This window comes from Marmota flaviventris, chromosome 10 (genome assembly GCF_047511675.1).
Source record: "Marmota flaviventris isolate mMarFla1 chromosome 10, mMarFla1.hap1, whole genome shotgun sequence".
NCBI classification, from domain to species: domain Eukaryota; kingdom Metazoa; phylum Chordata; class Mammalia; order Rodentia; family Sciuridae; genus Marmota; species Marmota flaviventris.
Genome location: NC_092507.1, coordinates 32,571,760 through 32,592,458, shown reverse-complemented (window position 1 = coordinate 32,592,458; position 20,699 = coordinate 32,571,760). Strand labels below are relative to the sequence as shown.

Genomic DNA, 20,699 nt, shown 5'->3' with positions numbered 1-20,699 from the left:
TGGGGTAATTGATCCCGATTATGAAGGTGAAATAAAAATTATAGCCAGTTCTCCAAAGGGTATATCAGTAATTTCACCAGGAGATAGAATAGCACAGTTACTAATAATACCCAGCCTACATGATAAATTTTCCAGTCGTACTGTAGAAAGAGGTTCCAAGGGATTAGGTTCCACAGGTGTAGATTGGGCTATGCTTTCTTTAAATTTAGATTCTCGCCCCATGCTAAAACTAAATATTCAAGGACATGAATTTAATGGGATACTGGATACAGGTGCAGACCTTAGCATCATCTCTCGTCAAGAATGGCCAAAACATTGGCCATTACAACAAGCCACTCAAACGCTTCGAGGCCTAGGAGTGGCGACTAATCCCCATAGAAGTGCAATGGTATTAGATTGGAAGGATCCTGAAGGATGTGAAGGAACTATACAGCCATATGTATTGGATCATCTTCCCGTAAATTTATGGGGACGAGATGTCCTAGATCAATTAGGTTTGACATTAACAAATAACATCAACCAAAATGCACCCACTATTATGACTAGACAAGGTTTTAGGAAAGGAAAAAGATTAGAAAAACAAGAACAAGTTATAGCAGCACCAATACAAATAGATCAAGGAACAGACAGACATGGGTTGGATTTTCAGAAAGGGCCACTGAGACAATAAAAATTACTTGGAAATCAGAAAGACCAGTATGGGTTCCTCAGTGGCCCCTGACTAAAGAAAAGATACAAGCAGCCCATGACCTGGTCAAACAACAATTAGCGGAAGGACATATACAACCTTCTGTATCTCCCCATAATACTCCCATTTTTGTCATCAAAAAGAAATCTGGTAAATGGAGATTATTGCAAGATTTAAGAGCCATTAATAATGAGATGGTTATTATGGGACCTGCTCAATCAGGGATTCCTCAGTTGTCTGCTTTGCCAAAAACCTGGTATGTTTTAGTTATAGATATTAAAGATTGTTTTTTTTCAATTCCAATTCATCCTGAGGATAGTCCACGTTTTGCATTTACTATCCCTGCACTGAATCATGAAGGTCCTGATCAGAGATATGAATGGAAAGTACTCCCTCAAGGGATGGCTAACAGCCCAACTATGTGTCAAATTTATGTTAACAAAGCAATCCAGCCACTTAGAAATCAAAATTCTGAACTACAAATATTTCACTATATGGATGATGTATTATTAGCACACAAAGATAAAAACACATTGCTAGAATGTTATGCCACACTTACAAACTTATTAAAAAATTATAATCTAGAGATAGCAATAGATAAAGTACAATTAAATTTTCCAATTAATTATTTAGGAGTTCTATTATCCTCAACCATGGTCCATCCACCAAAAATTCAAATACGAGTAGATCAACTCAAATCACTTAATGACTTTCAAAAGTTATTAGGAGACATAAATTGGATAAGGCCTTATTTAGGTATACCAACAGGAGAGTTGGGACCTTTATTTGATATCCTAAAAGGTCCATCAGATCCAAATTCACCCCGAATGTTAACGCCTGAAGCAAGAAAGGCATTAAAAATCATTGAAACATATATGGAAAATATGCATTTGGATAGAATTGATATAAGTTTGCCTTTATATTTATTGTACTACCAACAAAAAATATTCCTACAGGAGTATTTTGGCAAGAAGGTCCATTATTATGGATACATTTATCTTATTCTCCTAACACTATTCTTACTAGGTATCCTGAGGCTGTAGGACAATTAATACTCAAAGGAATAAAAGCAGCAAAGGGAGTGTTTGGAATTTCTCCCAATAAAATTATTACTCCATATACTATGAATCAAATTGATGAGTTAGCTAATGAGTTAAATACTTGGGCAATAATCATGTGCAAATCTAATGTTTCATTTGATAACCACTTACCATCTAATCCTTTATTGTCTTTTTGGTCATTGCATCCTGTAATTTTTCCAAAAATGACAAGAAAAACACCTATCATGAATGCTCCAAATATATTCACTGATGGGTCAAATAATGGTACAGCAGCAGTAGTTACCCCTGATCAAACTTTTACATTTTTAGTACCCAAACAATCAGCTCAAAAGGTAGAGCTTAATGCAGTTTTACAAGCTTTTGTGATGTTTAAAGATTCTGTATTTAATTTATTTTCTGATAGTCAGTATGTAGTTAATGCTATAGTATCTCTTGAAGATGCTGGTAGGATTTCCCCTTCTTCTACTGTTTTCTCTTTGCTTTCCACTATACAAAGTCTAATCTGGGACAGAAAAGATCCATTCTTTATAGGACATATCAGGGCACATACAGGATTGCCTGGAGCCCTTAGTTTGGGCAATGATTTAGCAGATAAAACTACACATGACATACATATTTTCTCTACACTAGAAGAAGCTATAAATTTTCATAAAAAGTTCCATGTCAATGCTAATACTTTACAAAAGCGTTTTAAAATAACTAAGGAACAAGCTAGACAAATAATAAAACAATGTCAAAATTGTGTGACCTTTTTACCACAAGTTAATCTTGGAGTCAATCCTAGAGGATTGATACCTAACCATATTTGGCAGATGGACGTCACACACTTGCCAGAATTTGGAAAATTAAAATATTTGCATGTTACAGTTGATACTTCTTCTGGATTTTTGATGGGCTCCCTTCATGCCGGAGAAAAAACTAAAGATGTTATAGCTCATTGCTTACAAAATTTTGCCACTGTGGGTGTTCCAAAACAGTTAAAAACAGATAATGCCCCTGGTTATACTTCTACCTCTTTTAAACAATTTTGCTCAACATTTGGCATTACTCATATAACAGGAATCCCATACAATCCACAGGGACAAGGCATAGTTGAAAGAGCTCATCAAACTATTAAAATGTACTTATTAAAGCAAAAAGAAGGAATTGGGAAGGGGTATATATCCCCCAAAGATAAACTTAAAATAACCCTTTTTACTCTAAACTTTTTAAATTTGGATTCATCAGGACTTAGTGCTGCGGAAAGGCATATGTGTCCAAAAAATGTACATAAGCCCAAGGTACTTTGGAAGGATATTCTAACAGGACAATGGAAAGGTCCTGACCCAGTAATTGTCTGGAGTCGGGGGTCTGTTTGTGTGTTTCCACAGGGAGAACAGCAGCCGATTTGGATTCCAGAGAGATTAACCAAGGTCCTGACCCAGTGATTGTCTGGAGTCGGGGGTCTGTTTATGTGTTTCCACAGGGAGAACAGCAGCCGATTTGGATTCCAGAAAGATTAACTAAAGCGATTTCTACAGACCAAAAAGAAGATTTGGCTCAAATCCATAACAACTGATATCCAAAACTCCAGTTTGGCTATTCTTACATCTGCAACAGAACCAGGATGCTTTTTTCAATATCTATTTTATTATTGCCCTTTGCCATATCATGAAGTTCTATTTTGTTTTTTGAGCTCATACAGACCTAGGTTAATGTTTTGCTGATCAGTTCTATTTTTTGACTATAGAGTTTTTAAACATTGCAATGGAGATTTCACCTGTAAAAAGTTATAAGGCCTTTACTATAATGTTATGTGTTGTATGTATTATGTTATGTGTGCACACTTGTGTTTTGTGTTATATGTTTGAATGTCCATATATCATATATGATGAGCGCTCATGATAAAATGGATCCAAATATTTTTTTTTTCACGTGATTTATATGGTTTAATTTATATTGGGTAAACAACTGTTGAGGATTGTTTTAATATGTAAACAAAAAAGAAGGTTAACAGATCTGTTTGTTTACTTTCACCTTTCCTTTTCATTATATTTAATAATTCTCTTAAAGATAATGTAAATTGTTAAGAAAATTGTTTTCTTTTAGTGCCTTCTGTAATGTTACATAATTTTTTCTTTAGCCATTATTGCCAGAATTCCTATCTTCATCCCAGTGCCGGTGAAGACAATGTAAATTGTTAAGAAAATTGTTTTCTTTTAGTGCCTTCTGTAATGTTACATAATTTTTTCTTTAGCCATTATTGCCAGAATTCCTATCTTCATCCCAGTGCTGGTGAAGTCAAAGATAAAACCAATCTACACCTTCTACAATAGCCATCACTGAACTGCTTGCAGAACTTGCCTGGACACATTGTGAGCTCACCTGTATGCATTTTGAACTATCTGTTGGTGCAGCGACTTGTGGTAGTGTTGGGGTATTTTTGCTGATGATGTCACCGGTGGTACAATTTTTCAAAGGAGCCCTCAATTGGCTTAATGTCATGGCATTTTGCATCCTCCTCTACTAGTGATGATCTAAAATTTGGGGGCCAACAGAGGTGAGGCAAAGAACCTCACCCCCCCACTGGTGCAAAGGCCTATCCACAAGTATAGCTGTATGCTGGACCGGTAGTCAGTGACGGGTATGATCCAATTGCAGTGGTACCAACCTAAGACAGGAGGCTGACGCCTAGAGGTCAGTTCATCCGATGACGGGTAAGGACCATATGTTGAATTGGACTGCCTAACAGGCACGGTCCCTAAGCCACATGCTTGTTGTTTAAACAGAGAGGGGGAGATGTTGAGAGCCACAGCCGAAGGGGCCCCAGCAAACTTCCAGCTGCCAGCAATCCAGCTGCCGGCTGATGATTGGCTCACAGCGGCCCCAGCAACATCTAGCTGATTGGCTCCTCGGCCCCAGCAACATCTAGCTGATTGGCTCCTCTGTGGTGATGCTCATTGGACTGTTTCCCTGCCCTTTCAGACCACGGAGCTGCTCATTGGGGGACTTTTTGGCTCTGCCCACGTGACCCAGCCAATCGGCCTCAAGAGCAGGAGGTTTGTGGGAGGTGGAGAAGAAGCTTGGGGGAGGAGAGAGAGGCTTGTAAAAAGCCGGTGGTGGCAGTTGAGGCTCTGAGGATTTTTCCTGAGGAGCTGTTTTGTTTGGTGTGTGGTTCTAAAAATAAAGTTAGTTTCTTTTGACAAGTGGCTCCTGATTGTGCCCAGCCAGACTGCGGCACTAGCAGTAGGCTTAACGCTGACTGCCTGACTGCCAGGGGCCAGAACAAGTGCTTTTTGTTTTTCATCTTGGGTGCCACTCTGTCAGGGTTAGGTTTGTGATGGGAATATTAAGACTAGTCCCTCAGAAACCAAACATCTACCCATCCAACTTTCATTTTTAGGGGTAGAAATGTAAAGTTGTTTCTGCCTCAGGAAACAAGTATGTATCAGGAATGGTAGTTCATACCAACATGTTTAATGCTGAGCAAAAAGAGATTATTCTTTCAGGATATTTTATTTGGGAATTGGGGAAAAAGATTTCAGAGAGCTGAACAAAGATGGAAATGAGGCAGATTCTCAGGGCAGAGGAGACAACCACTACCACCTCCCCCACTCCAACCTGAAAATGCCTGTATTTTTCCTACTGTGTGCAGGAAACCTCTCAATCTGTCTCTATCTCCTGTTTCCCTTCTGCTTCTGAAGTCACTGAGAATACTATTCCCACTGCTATGGCTTATTTTAAGAGTAAATTGGGGGAGTTAAGGGAGTGTTAGAAACTTGCTACCACTGTGAGGATGTGTTTTTGAAAGCCCAAATTATAACTATGGATAATCCATAGATTATTCCCATTAATGGTAATTAGTTCTATAGTGTCCTGCTAAATTTTGGCTGAATTTTTTGTTTTGTTCTTTTTGGAGGAGTGGCTGTTCAAGGGAGCTATTCGTATAAACATAAGGAACTGCTGTTAATATATCAGAAAGAGCACGGTTTGGAAGCCAAATGGCCTGAGTTAAGTATCTGTTAACCTCTCTGAGCCTCATTTTTCCCATCTACTTAATGGAATAATGTTTTCTTCCTCTCAGGATCAATATTGAGAAATAAATAATGTTTGTGCTAGATGGGGCTGTTTCCCTTCCCAATTACCTTTCAGATTGTTTCATAGGAAATGCTTTAACTTTCTAATAACCAAGTAATACAAGAGATTGTTTGGAAAGATTCCTACCCTTCTTGAACTGCTTGTATTAACATGTCTCATCCATGGGTATACTTTTGTCCTGGAGAAGCATCCTAGTAGGGCAGTGTTTTTCAAACTACAGGTGGTTTTAAAATCAGCTTACTAAATTGACTTTTCTTTTTAATGAGATAAATTTGAAAATATCATACGTGAAGGCTGGAAGTGTAGCTCAGAGGTAGATTGTGTGTTTAGCATGCTGAGGCCCTGGGTTCAATCCTCAGAACCAAAAGAAAAAATAAACAAAATCATATATGATAAGGATATTGTTTCATGAAGCTTTTGTTTCAGGTTTATATGTTTATATATATTCATATGCTTATATTAAATTTGATACAAATGTTATCTCTTACTGAGTTACAGCTTTACAGAAAAATTTGAGGTACAAGAAGAAGCCTGAGGGTTGGGGATGTCACTCAGTGGGAGAGCACTTGCCTGGCATGCACAAGGCCCTGGGCTCAATCCCCAGCATTACCCCCCCCCCAAAAAAAAAAACCTGACCCAAGATGGGAATGGGTCATCACTTTATTCATATTTTAAATAACAAAAAGGAGTCATCTTCTGAATAATACTAGGGTAAGGGCTCCAGATGCCTTTTTGTCCATAATTGGAATAGCATTGAATGCCAAGACTCTTATAGGTATAATCAGTGAAAACTAGGAACACATTCTGCTCATCTGCCTAGGATTCCCTAATCCTGAGGTAAGAGATCATCTTTTTGAAGCCCTACATCAAAAAAATCAATAATGAGAACATTGACAGAGGTCAGGCTGTCTAGGTTTAATTAGGTCTATTACTTACTAATTGTGTGTGCAAGTAAACTTTGGTTTCAGGACATTTTTACACTTAAAATTAAGGACCCAAAAGAACTTTTGTTTATGCAGGTTGTATGTATCATTTTGCCATGTTATAAATGAATAAAAGTTTGAAATGTTAATTAATTTTAAAATGTAGAATAAAAGTCCATTATAAATTAACTGTGTATGTGCACAAGCATTTCTGATACTGGGGACTGAACCCAAGGGCACTCTACCACTGAGCAACATCCCCAGAACTTATTTATTTTGAGACAGGATCTCTGTAAGTTCTCAGGCTGCCTGGAACTTACAATCCTCTTGCCTTAGCCTTCTGAGTTGCGGGAATTACAGGCATGCACCAATGCACTAAACCATAAATGCATTGGTCATTTCGAAAATACCCGGTTCACTGAATTATGCTGGTCTTCCCAATGTTGACACATTGCATTATGCAACATCAAAAGTACATATTCATTCATATCCCACCAAACTCACAGGAAAACTCTTAAAGAGAATTAGAAAGGGGTCAAGCTCACAATGATAGATACAAGTTTTCCCAAAAAACAGATTTTCACATGGAAACTAAAATTTTATCCCTGGCAACAAAGAATGTTTCTTGAAGTGACAGGCTTACTCAATTCATATTTCAAGAAAACCAGTCTGAACAACCCTAGTTTGTCTGTTAATAATCCTTTGTTGTTTCATAAGGAAAGAAGTCAGTTCAACTCAAACTCAAACCAGGACTTTCCTGGAGAAAACATTACCTCTGTATACAGCAGGAGTATTTCAGGCATGTTTTCCATTTCGTTGCACAGAAAATGTTAAAAAGGTACACTCAAGAGTGAATATTTAATAAAATTAATAACTTTTATTGCCTCATCAAAAGCATTCTTAAGTGAAACTGCTTTGTTTTCCTTAAAGGAGCCAGTGGTGGTGGAAAGTGCCCTGACTCCCAGGACCAGCTGGAGTCACAACAAGACATGATTTTGCTCCATTAGTAAAAACATCACAGTAACATTGCAGTCCCTGTTTTCAGATTATTGAGAAGATAATTTTGATCCTGAAAGGGTCTCAGGAACCCCAGAGGTCTACAGACCATACTTTGAGAACTTCTGGCCTTAAGCCTGTGGTCCCCTACCTCACTGGATTGTTTAGGGCATTAAGTGAAACAGTAAAATGCAAGGACAGTTCTTCACATAATACATATTAATTATGCATTTACTGTATGTACATTGTAGATATGAACTATTATTACCATTATTTTAAGTTGAAGGATATATATGAGAAGAGGAAGGTAGAAAGGAGAAAAAGAGCAATTTAGCATTTAACACCTTTTCCATGTCATTCACTATTCTAGGTATTTTATGCATTGTATTTAGTCCATAAAACCCTGGGAGGAAGTAAATCTTCCACTTTATGATAAGGAAGTGGGTTGAGAGAAATTAAACACTTTACTCAAGTTTACAGAGCTAAAAATGTAGCAGAATTCTCTGTCATTTGGGTCTGCTCACTAGACAAAATAGTCCTTCAGGTTGGGAATAGCAGATCAAGAGGCACATCTACACTCAACCCAGAGTTTAAGACTAGTGGAACTGCTTAGACCCCTCAGATTCCACTAAGGTACTATAGTATAGTAACCTGTGTATAACTCACTAGAATCCACAAATCAATTCATCTACAAAGTAAATATTATTGTCACAGAACTATGTAAATGTAAACTGAAGCAGTTTAAAACTTTAGTGGGATACAGAATATTCATCTAACCATGAGGACAATACAAATGATGTAAGAGACATGACTAGAAAGTAGTAGAGAAGAGGATGCTACCTGCTCCTCTACAGTTAAATCAGAGTGATGTGGGCTTCTTTGGATTAGTATTTTTAAAAAATCCTACTGTAAATTTGATGCTTATTTACCACAAGCACTTGTGAAAACTTCAAAGTCAGATGTGGTAAAAGGTGCTCTGGCGCCACCTTTGGGCAAGGAGCAGAATTCACCAGCCATCCTCTTGGCGTCCCATCTGGATCCAAAGTCCAAGGGCCACATTGTGGCTCACTATATCCAGTGGACCCAAGTTCTCTGTGAGCACAACTTTACCATACAATACTGTTTATTTCTATTTGATTTGTATTTGACAATCATTTGACAATGGACAATACTATATTTGATGTATGTAGGAGATGAAGTAGCATTTTATTATCTAGAGTTTAGTGTTGAGAGTTTAAGAAAGACATCCAGGAAGCCAGAGGATGCCCTGTGCTGCCAATTCATCCAATCTGTACCAAAGTAACAGGCAGGAGGTTTTTTGTTTGTTTTTTGCAGTGCTGGAGATTGAACCTAGGGCCTTATGCATGCAAGGCAAGCACTCTACCAGCTGAGCTATATCTCTAGCCCGTGAGGCAGAAGCTTTAGACTGTTAAAAGGCAGAATTTTTAAGTTACAAGACTCTACACATATTCCAAGCAGACAGTGTAACTGTCCTGTGACAGGTTCTGTAGCGTACGCAAGTGTAAAACATGAGCCCACCCCAACACTAGGGTAATTCTGATTCTGATCTAGCAGGGCCAAGATGGAGGCTATACCAACTCTGGAGGCCTCTCTCCTTCCCACGGGATACACCTTAATGCACAAGTTCAGCTAGCTAGTGACAGAGCTGGAACACAAACTCAGCCCAAACTTAGCTTGGGGAAAAAAAAAAAATCTGTTCCACATGACATGTACAAGTCTTGCCTCAAAGAGAACCAGAACCCTGAATAAAGAGAAAGAAGCAATGGCTTCCAGGCCTACTGTGGGTTGCTGTGATTCAAGACAACAGAGATTGCATTATCTAGCAAATGACAACACAGGCACAAGTAAAAGCTTTAGTGAGGATAAGGCCAGGCTTGGCCCGATATGCTGGAACAAATCCCACAAAGGTCAGCAGGAGTTGGTAGAGCTGCAGCTCCTCAGTGCTAGAATCTAAAACAGGCTGCCCTGCTCCACACAGCATCTGGGAAGAAGATGTAGGAGAGTGACCACATCAGACAGTAAAACGCAGTGAGGGAGAATGGGAAGAAAAACACCATGAAGACACCTGGAAGAAGCAAAACAGACATTCAGTTGTTTGTTTGTTTTATAGTTTTTTAGTTGTAGATGGACACAATACCTTTATCTTTATTTATTTTTATGTGGTGCTGGGGATCGAACCCAGTGCCTCACACATGCTAGGCAAGCGCTCTCCCACTGAGCCACAACCCCAGCCCCCAGACACATAGCAGCAAAAAAGAGACAGGAGCCCTGTCTTTAAGTTCAGTTTAGTGGATTTTTGCAAATAACTAGACAATTGTACCTTAATACACTTCTAGATTCCTTTTTTTTTTTTTTTTTTTTTTGGAAGAAACCAGTCCTAGGCAAGAATAAATGTGAGTTGCCCAGATCCTTCATTGGCGAAAGGGGGCATCTTCCTAATTACTTTGAGTTTAATATGGAAAAATGGGCAATACCATATTTTGTGTATGCAGGAAGGAGTTAACACAGCAGGCCTGAGACTGCCATCCCTAGAAAGGCCTGGGTGCAAGGTTGGCCATGGCCAGCAGATCCCACGTTAATAGGAAACTTCTAAGTGATCTGAGTGACTCATTGTGTCTAGGCTGTCCAAGCCCAGTGGTTTGTGCTGAATACCTGCTTTACTTTTGAGAGTTTGGGACTTGGGTACATGCTAGGTAGAGAGTTCCTAGGTGACCAGTCCCCAGTAAAAACCAAGTCTCTTATGAGCTTCCCTAGCAAACAACAAAACATGAATCATGACAATTCAGTGCTGGAGGAATTAAGCGTGCCTGTGTGATTCCACTGCAAGTGAACTCTTGGAAGCTTGCACTCAGTTTCCTCTGAGCCTCATCCCATGCACTTTTCCTTTGTGCTGATCTTGCTTTGTATCCTTTTTCTCTAATCAATCATAGCCCTGAATAAGATAAGATGCTGAGTCCTGTGGATCCTCCTAACAAATCACCAAACCTGGAAGTGGTCTTGGGGACTCCCAATACAAGTTGAACCTCAGATTCACCACCAAAAAGGCAAAGGACAGCCTCATTAGTGGCATATCTAAATATTCTGCTAGATATTGTGCATAAATTATATTATCTATACTTCATAATAATCTTATAGTTTAGAATTGTCTGTTTTTCAGGCAAGAGGAATATCAATAGCAGCCATCTTTTTTATTTGTTCTTTTTAGCTATACATGACAATAGAATATATTTTGACATATTAACATATGAAGTATAACTTCAGATTCTTGTGGTTGTACATGCTGTGGAGTCATACTGGTTGTGTATTCATATATGAACATAGGAAAGTTATGTCTGATTCATTCTACTGTCTTTCCTATTCCCATCCTCCTCCCTTCCCTTCATTCCCCTTTGTCTGATCCAATGAACTTCTATTCTCTACCCCACACTGTGTGTTAGCATCTACATATCAGAGAGAATATTCACCCTTTGGTTTTTTTTTGCTATTGGCTTATTTCACTTAGCATGATAGTCTCCAGTTCCATCCATTTACCAGCAAATGCCACAATTTCATTCTTATTTATGACTAAGTAATATTCCATTGTGTATATATACCACATTTTCTTTATCCATTCATCTGTTGAAGGACACCTAGGTTGGTTCCATAGCTTAGCTACTATGAATAGAGCTAACAGCAACCATCTGGAAATCCACCCAATGAGATTCATGTATTAACTGGTGTCAAAATCTGTGAGATACAGTTTCCTCCTTGTCTCACACAGCCAAGACAACCTGGAAGGCTGAGGCCAAATGCATGGTTTACTTTGAGAAGAGAGCATCAGTAGTATCTACAGGAGCAAAGAACACTGTGGGAAATCTTGTTGTGAGTTTGGAAAGGGAAGCTGGAGAAGACGGAGTGCGGGGGGTGGGGCGCGTTGGCTAGGAGTTATCACCTCTGGCACACATCTGTGCCAGAGAATTCAGAATTACCTCATTTTACTTCAATGATCCTGCAAAGTAGGGATTTTTGCCTTTGTTTCACAGATGAAAAATATGAGCTCAAAACAATGAGGTATTAGCCAAGTCACACAGCTACTATGTGCTGAAATTAGAACTTGAACTCAGATCTGTTAAGCTCAAAACCCAGATTCTCACCACCATTCTGCCTCCACCACCTAAGGAATAGGAAGGGCCAGCACTGAGAACTTGGATAGGGTTGTTGGTGCTAATGCTACAAAAGGTATGAACCCTAAAGGCAAGATCAGGATAGAACCAAGGACCCTATAAACTACAGCAGACTCACCACAAAGGAATAATGGGAAAAACAGTATCCCCAAGATTATTGTTTTGCTTATGTGTGCACATTTTAAAAGAAAAAAATCAAAATTCCTTAAAGAAAGCTGTAAATGAAGGAAAAAACTAGGAAGACATCTTCCAGGGCCCCAGTGTGGCAGGAACATCAGAGCCTGAAACCCAGCGCTGGATTGCTTAAACTCAAAACTTCTGAGTCACCCAGGACTCCTCCCCTTCCCATGGCATCTACTCTATTTCAACATGTTTCTGAAGTCTAGTCACTTCTCAGCTCCACACTATCATCTTCTCCCATCTGAACAAAAGTTTGGCTTTCCTGCTTCCAGCCTCAGGGCTCTACCTCTGTTCTCCACAATGGAGTCAGAGTGATCCTTGGAAACTGCCTCCCTGATCACGTCACTTCCTGCAAAAATATGCTTGAGGTTTCTCATTGGCCTTTAGATCAAATCCCAATCCTGTCTAAACTGCCTACTTCACTGGTCTCATTTTGTATCACGGGTTCTTGGCAAGTTCCAGCCACACCGCTCCGCTAATACTTCCAACACCTTCTGGCTCAGAACAAAAAACTGTTTCCTCTGTCTGAGCCTCCTACTCACCTGAAGGCTCAACTTGCAGGACTCACTTAAATGTCACTACCTTAAGGATCCTTTCCCTCCCTTTAGGCCATCTCAATCTATACCAGGCCACTCTATGACACCGTCGCAGAGCATCATCCTGTTCTTCATGGTACACCAAAACTATCTATTTCTAGTCTGGCAGGAGAATTGCAACTTCAAGGTCAGTCTCAGCAACTTAACAAGATCCTGTCTCAAAAAAAGGAGGTAGCTGTGGATGTGGCTCAGTGGTAGAGCAACCTGGGTTCAATTCCCAGTACTGGAAGAAAAAAAAGACCATATGCTTCTAGTTATTTCTACTTTGGTGTCTTTCTCCCCCATCTGTCAATTCTGAGGCAGGAACTATGTGTAGATTGCTTCCCAGTACCTGGCACATGATAGGTGTTCCCTAAATTTCTATAGAACTCATTAACATTCAACAAATAATGAGTAAACATTGGCATAATGCTTGGTATAATTTATTGGTATAATTCTAGGAATTGGGGATTATAGTATATTAATACAAGAGAATGGATTTGGGGTAGATTTAGTGTCTGTTTGGTTTTGTTACTGGGAATTGAACCCAGGGGCACTTTATCACTGAGCTACATCCCCTGTCCTTTTTTTATTTTTATTTTGAAACAGGGTCTCACTAAGCTGCTGAGGCTGGCCTTAAACTTGCAATCCTCCTGCCTCAGCCTCTTGAGTTCCTAGGATTACAGGCATGTGCCACTACGCTCAGAAGTGTAGGTTAAGTGTTCACAGATCATTTTTAAAAACTAGTAAATATATACTGTGTCAGATGATGATGAATTCTATGGTGAAAAATAAAGCAAGGTAGAAGAGTAGATGGGGAATTCTGGGGTAGCCAGGAAAGGCAATATTAATAGATCCACCACTAGTGACATTTGAAAGAGTATTTTCACTCACCTCCCACATAAACTGCTTTTTTCCAACTGTCTGACTCCAGAATTTCATCATATGGGTAGTAGCTCTGGTCTATCATGAATAGCATCATAAGTGAAGCCATGCAGCCGAGGATGAAAGGGTTGCCTTTGGTCAGAAGGGAGGTGGAAGCCAAAACACAGGAAGCATAGGGGCAGGGTAGACCCTTATAGGATAAGGAAACTTCTGCCAGGGAAAGAAACATGGGGTCAGGTTAGCTGCTTCTCCTGATCTAGGGGCATCTAAATGAATCCAGCCCCCTTCTCTCTGGGTCTTCCCTCCATAGGCTTATTTGTTTGTGGTACTGGTAATTGAACCCAGTACCTTGTACACCCTAGGCAAGTGCTCTCCTACTGAGCTACATCCCCAACCCTGGATCTTCCCTCCTAGACTGCAAAATTCCCTTGGGCCCAGAGGCAGTGGCAGCTGCAGAATCACTTAGTTGTTCAAAACAGATGTTGTGTGGGTTTGCATGTACCCTGGCCCCTGGGAAGTCCCTGCTGATAGGGTCCTAGAGTGGTCTGTAGATCAAAGTCTGGGGTCTCCTCCCAGCTCTGCCTCTGACTGACCTTGTGACCTTTGGCAAATCCTTCCCTCTCTAGGTTTTAGTTTCCCCATCACTTAAAGGCTACAGTACAATCAGCTGCAAAATGACAAACAGTGGGACCCTTTATGCAAGCAAAATCTTACAGGGAAACATTTCCTGGTATCTTAAACCAGATGTTCTGCTTAAGGTAGTTTTTCATCTCCCCTCTGCCCCTCCTGTACTTGCCCTCCCTATCTTTGTGGCCTTAGGAAAGAAACTTCCCTTACCACGGTTAGCTTTCTCCTGTTTCGGGGGGAACTGGAGTATGACCCCCATTTCTAGAGTCCATGAAATGATGTTCTCCAACCAAAAACCACACAATGAAAGAGGTACAGTTGATCCAATAAATGAAGACCTCTCTCAGATGAGGACTCTATCAAGGTAGCCTGAAACCTTTGCAGGGCTTGGGGCATGCAAGAAGGAAGGAAGAGGGCTTCTAGCTTCCAACAGCTCCTTCCTCTCTGTGGTGCCCTACCCTCACCTTCCTAAGGCTACGTGGGTTCCACTCACCAGATGAATAAAAACACAGGCGGAAAGAAGTGGTTAACACATAGAGGACAGCCAGGAACCCATTCAGCGGCCCATCCGCACCAAGGAGAAGGGCCGAGGCCAGGCCAAAGGTGGTGAAGACAGCAAAGTCATTCAGCTCAGCTCCTGTTCGAGAGGCCCAACACTCATATGTTGTCACCTTAGCCTTCCTGGGTGGACATGGGGTGGGGGACAGAGCTGGAGGGGTCCTAAGGTCCCTAGAGTGGTCTGTAGATCAAAGTCTGGGGTCTCCTCCAAGCTCTGCCTCTGAATGACCTTGTGGCCTTTGGCAAATCCTTCCAGGTATTAGTTTCCCCATAACTTAAAAGTTGCATTACAATCGACTGCAAAACGACAAGCAGTGGGACCCTTTATGCAAGCCAAATCTTATAGGGAAACATTTCCTGGAATCTTAAACCAGATGCTCTGCCTAAGGTAGTTTTTCATCTCCCCACTGCCCCCCCCACCTTCCCCACTTCCTCTCTAATACTTGGATCCACCCAGGACAGGGAGGCAGGGCCAATAAGGATACTGAATGCCAGGACAAAAATTACCCAAAGATGGATAAGTGAGCCTGCAGAGGAGCTGATCTAGGCTGCAAGGCTCCCTAACTCCTGCTCCAGGGCTGCTCAGCTATTCTTAGATGCACATGAACAGAAATGAGAGATGGTGAAAAAGTCTGCTGGATGTTAGAGGGTGGGTAGTGACCCAAGATGGACGCTCCCAGGGGAAGGGATTTGGGGCCGGAAGCCAGGACTCACCTGATTTGCATAATATGTTGAATTGTCTGTTCATAGCCCCTATTGCCATGTCTAGCAGGAAGCTGATCAGAAGCGTCCAGGAGGCAGACTGAGGTTTCCTGAAGTGCAGGCCAGCAGGCCCAAACAGGTCAGTTCATTTAAGTCTCCACTGGACAACTTCTCCCGCCACCAATACACTAATATACTCCCTGAACACTTATGCCCACCCAAGCATATCCTCTATGCTCACCTCCTTTCTAGTATATTCCACCTTACACTCATATACACTCACACCCTCACACACACCTATATCCTTCTCAAACACATAACCCATAGTCTTTTTTTATTTTTTATCTTTTGGTTCTAAGGACTGAACCCAGAGTTCAATATACCACTGAGCTAACCACCCCAAGCCTTTTCAATTGATCAACTGATTGATTGATCTATTGATTTAGAGACAGGGTCTCATTAAATTGCCAAGGCTGGCCTTGAACTTGCTATCATCCTGTCTCAGCCTCCAGAGACACTGGGATTACAGGCATGAGCAACTGGGCCCAGTTTAACCCATCCTCTTAAAGGATTTCTCTAAATCCCTGTGGGTAATCTCTAAGGCTCCCTCTGACTCTAAATTCCAGGCATATTTGATGGTCCAGGTATCATTCTTAGGTCCTAATCCAGCCCCTGCCACCATCTCATCATGAATTCTCAGATAAATCACTATCCTGCTCTAGGCCTTTTCCCCTCCACTTGCAAAATGAGGGGTACATGCTAAATGAATTATTTAATAGATATAAACCTATTCAGATGATCTGTTTCTCCTTGTGTGAGTTTTGGTAGCTTATATCTTCTAAGGAATTGATCCATTTCACCCAGGCTATCACATTTGTACGAACGTAGTGATGGCCCCTCTTTAATTTCTGATATTGGTAATTTGTGTCTTCTCTCCTTTTTCTTGGTTATCCTGGTCAGAAGTATATCAATTTTATTGACATTTTCAAAAAATCAGCTAATGATTCCATTGATTTTTCTCTATTAATTTCCTATTTTAATTTCTTTAATTGCCACTCTATTTTTTATTTTTGTGTGGAACTGAGGGTTGAACTCAGGGCCTTGCACATGTGAGGCAAGTGCTCCACTGCTGAGCTATATTGCTAACCCTATTTTTATTATTTCTTTTTTTCTGCTCTGAATTTGCTCTTCTTTTTCTTGTTTCTGAAGGTGAAAGTTTAGATTATTGATTTTTGATCTTATTTTCTAATACAGCAATGTACCATATAATGACATTTTAGTCTACTACAAACCATATGTATAATATAAAAGACAGTGGTCCCAGAAGATATCACCTAGTGATGTCACAGCTTTCTTAGTTTATGATATTCCAACAAAATCACCTACTGTTTTGTTTCTCAGAACATCACATTGTTAAGCAATGCATGACTGTAAATGTATTCAAGGCTATGAATTTCCATCTAAGCCCTGCTTTTCCTGCATCCAACAAATTGTGGTAAATTGTATTTTCATTTCAAAATATTTTTAGATGTTATTTTGAGATTTCTTTTATCCATGTATCATCTAGAAATATGTTGTTTAATCTCCAAATAGTGCTGGATTTTCCAGCTCTCTTTCCATTATTGATTTCTAGTTTAATTCCATGCTACCTGAGATGATACTTTGTATGATTTCTGATTTTTAAATTTGTTAAGGTGTATTTTATGACCCAGAATGTGGTCCATCTTAGTTAATGTTCTAAGTGAGCTTGAGAAAAATGTGTATTCTACTGGTATTGGATAGTCTATAAATGTCAATTATATCCAGTGACTGATGGTGTTTTAGAATTTAACTATGTCCTTGCTAATTTTCTGTATGCAGGATCTGCCAACTACTGACAGATAGGTGTTTAAATCTTTTACTAAAATGGTGGGTTTGTCAATTTCTCCTTGCAGTTCTACCAGTTGTGGTCTTGTGTATTTTGATGCTTTAAATGATTTCAAAGGACTCTTTCAGACCTCATGTTCTTGAGTCCTGAACCTTGTCCAGCACATGTTCCCAATGCCCTCTGAAAATAGCCACCATAGTTCTAAGCAACCTGTCCTAGGAGGTCCATTCCCAGACTGCAAGGTGACTACAATGCTTAGGTGGCCTAGCAGAAGCAAACAGAGAGCTTAACCTCAGACTTCACCTGTCCCTTGTTTAGACCCAGACCTAAGGATTAAAAGAGAACTAAGGCTAAATAAAAAATATTTATCATACTATTGTGGTATGAAAAACCACACTCCCAGAAGATTTGGCTGAACTAATAAGACAGAGATTTTCTGCTTGCAGATATACCCATGTGCACAGTTTATTAGACTCCAAAAATCCAAAATTAGAGAATCAAAAATTTTTTTAATATAGGAGGGAGCTTAAATATCATTTTCTTCTCATGTGGATAAAAAAAAAAAAAGATCCAAAAAGAAATCACTTGCTGATGGCTATAGAGAATCAAATAGATTAGGAGGATATTATTTGCATTATAAAGGATTTATCTTTAAGAAGCTGACTTCTCAAAGACATTGAAACATGATTCAATTCATAGAAACATAATTTGCTTATATAAATTGCTTTGGAGGCACATAATATGTGTTTTGGACTTTCCAGAACAGTGCTGATTTCAAATATTCTGCCAGGTCATTTAAGAATCAGAAAATATGAATGGAAGATGAAAATCTCTTGATTTTTCTTATAAAAACCATTCTAGGCTTCCATAACTTAAGGAACTTCAGAGATCATAATGCAAGCACCTCAATTTTATGGAAGGAGAAATTGAGGCCAAGAGCTATGACCTAGTGAAGGTTGTATATCATATTGGTGGCACAACTGAGGCTAGAATTTTGGCCTCTGACTTGGAAGACATTGTTCTTTTTCCTGCCCCCCAGTTGACCCCAGGGCTGTGGGGCCTGCCTCTCTAGACTCCCCCTCACCTTTCCTCATGCCATGGGCTCCAGCACTTGGCTAAGAGCATGCTGGGCCCCAGACCTACCTGCTGACGCTGCAGAAGATGGAGAAGAGCCCCAGAACCATGTTGGCCAGGGACAAGGCACTGGTAACATCCTTCCAGGAAAATTCATTTATCTTGGGCTGCCTCCTGTTATGGCTGGGGCATTGACCTGGGGCCCAGGAGAGAGGGAAAAGAAGTTTCCAAGGTCAAGAAGTCCCAAAAGAGGCTCCCAAGGACCTGGTAGCTTCTGTGGCCTTAGACCTCATCCCAGAACTACACCCTCCCCAGACAGTGTCACAAGCTAGATTAAGGACAAGAGGTGGATGAAGGAGACATAGGAAGGAAAGACAAAGGTGCTGAAGGTGGAGGGTCCTGGGAAAGCTCAGTAGCAGAGCAGGTGAACTCATGCAACCATAGTTTCTACTTGCTCTCTGACTCACCTCCTGTCCCCTTGACCCTCCTGGCACCCCCCTGGCCTCCATCTGGGAAATTGGCCTTTGTCATATCCTAAGAGCTGGCTTGAGAGAGCAGTGGATTCAGAAGGCACCTTCGTCCCACAGGGCAAAGTTGTTCTCTCACAGACTAGGGCTGCAGCTGAGGTGTCCTAAAGCCCAAACCAGGTCCCAACCAGGACAGCAGTTCCACCTCCAACAGCAGAGGAAATGAAAGGTACAAAATGAATATTCTCAGCATGCAGTGGTTCACCAAGTGCTTCTCATTATGGTCTTACTTCTGGTCCAGACCACCTTGGTAGATGGTACTATTGTTCTTCCCCGTTTTATGAACAAGAAAACAGAGGTTCAAAGAAATGTAGATATTTGCTCAGTTACATATTGAGTGAGTAGATCCAAACCCTGCCTGACACTGGAGCTGGTGCTGCTTCTGCTGGGGGATAGAACAGTGAGAAAGCTCCACTGGCCAGCCCTGCTAGGCAGCACCAGTCTCCCCTGCAGGGGCGGGCCATGCCCAGATCTCCTCTGGCCATCTAGCCTTTCACAGCACCAAGGAACTAGCCTCCTCTGTCCATCTTCACACCCTGCCTTATCTCTGCCTTTACCCTAAGATCAAACATGTATTCTTCACACATAAACTTCTTGTGAAACAGAGACCCTGTCCTGAGACAGAGAAGCCCCAGTGGCTGGAGTGAACATACCAGCCATACATATAATTCCAGGCTTGAGACAAATAGATCCTAAGGTGCTCCTGTGTCATTTTCTCATTTAATCCTCACTCACTTTAGATGTCAGGTTTTGCCTCCAGACAGTCCCTCCTATAACCCCAAGTGCTTCTGGTCTGAGTAATAGTTGAGACAAAACACTGTTCTTTCCCATAAACCCTGCCCCAAAATGTCAGAGGCTAGGAGGAGCTAGACTTGGGCTTGGGACTAGACTTTCTCAGGGTAGCACTGCAGGTCCCATAGGTTCACCAAAGGAAACCAGCAACTGTGTGGCCAAAGCCTTTGGGACTAACAAGACCTTCTCATGCCAGGGTCCCTTGAAGCTAAAGATGGGAAACAATGCAAGCCTGGGAAAGCTGGAAGAGAAAGGAGCAAAGGACTGGCTGCATAATCCCTCTCCATGAACCTACTACAGCTATCTCATCTGGGTTTCAGGGCTGACCCCAGCAAGATCAGATACCTCTGCTGCTGAGCCAGGCACCTGTCAGCCTAACCCTCTATCTTCTAGAAGAACAGCATCCCAGCATCTCTGCCTCTCAAAACCAGTCAGCAGGTGCCCTGAGTCTGTCTTCTGATGATCAAGCCTTGTCTCATCTACTTTATGGTTGTTTAATTTTTAATCAATGATTAATCATGTGCTGAACTATTTCTTTCATTATCTACTCTGTTCACAAAGCACTGTCACACCCAGGATTTCCATTGGTCCTGTGAGCTCTGTCAGGCAAGGATTATTATCCCTACTTTCCAAGGAAGGCAAAGAAAACAAAGAGGGGAAGACTTAGCTCAAGGTCACTTCAGACTGACAACTTCACCTTAAGTGTCCTTTCCTCGGTGTTTTGCTATCTACCAACCAAGAGGACTAAACATTGTATTGGTAATATGCTCAGCCTGGGCTATGGGATGGGAGAACCCTGGTCCCTGCCATCAAGGAACTTAAAGCTTGCTCAGAGGAATGAAACTCATGCATGTCTGTGGAGACTTACAGATTCCATTCATATGGGTACCTCATCTTACAGATGGGGAAACTGAGGTTTCAGAATTAGGTAGGTGACTTGCAGTAAATGGTGAAGCCAGGACTAGAATTGAGTCTCCTCTTCC

The 20,699-nt window shown here is 40.9% G+C and overlaps 1 protein-coding gene across 1 annotated transcript; it reads right to left on the bottom strand.

The window, feature by feature from the left end:
* Positions 1 to 9,709: 9,709 nt before the first annotated feature.
* On the bottom strand, positions 9,710 to 19,205 carry Tmem269 (transmembrane protein 269). The gene is made up of 5 exons (XM_071618592.1): positions 18,467 to 19,205; positions 15,469 to 15,566; positions 14,690 to 14,833; positions 13,579 to 13,779; positions 9,710 to 9,831 (listed from the first exon to the last, which is right to left on the bottom strand). Exons 1-5 carry the CDS (start codon positions 18,505 to 18,507, stop codon positions 9,710 to 9,712), a joined length of 606 nt encoding a protein of 201 aa, XP_071474693.1. The 5' UTR covers positions 18,508 to 19,205.
* Between the last annotated feature and the right edge of the window lie 1,494 nt (positions 19,206 to 20,699).

Coding starts and splice junctions, on each gene's coding strand:
- Tmem269 (XM_071618592.1), bottom strand. CDS start 18,507: ATGGTTCTGGGGCTCTTCTCCATCTTCTGCAGCGTCAGCAG. Junction 14,834..15,468: donor CAACATATTATGCAAATCAG/GTGAGTCCTGGC, acceptor CCTCTCGAACAG/GAGCTGAGCTGAATGACTTT. Junction 9,832..13,578: donor AAAAGCAGTTTATGTGGGAG/GTGAGTGAAAAT, acceptor TGCTTCTTCCAG/GTGTCTTCATGGTGTTTTTC.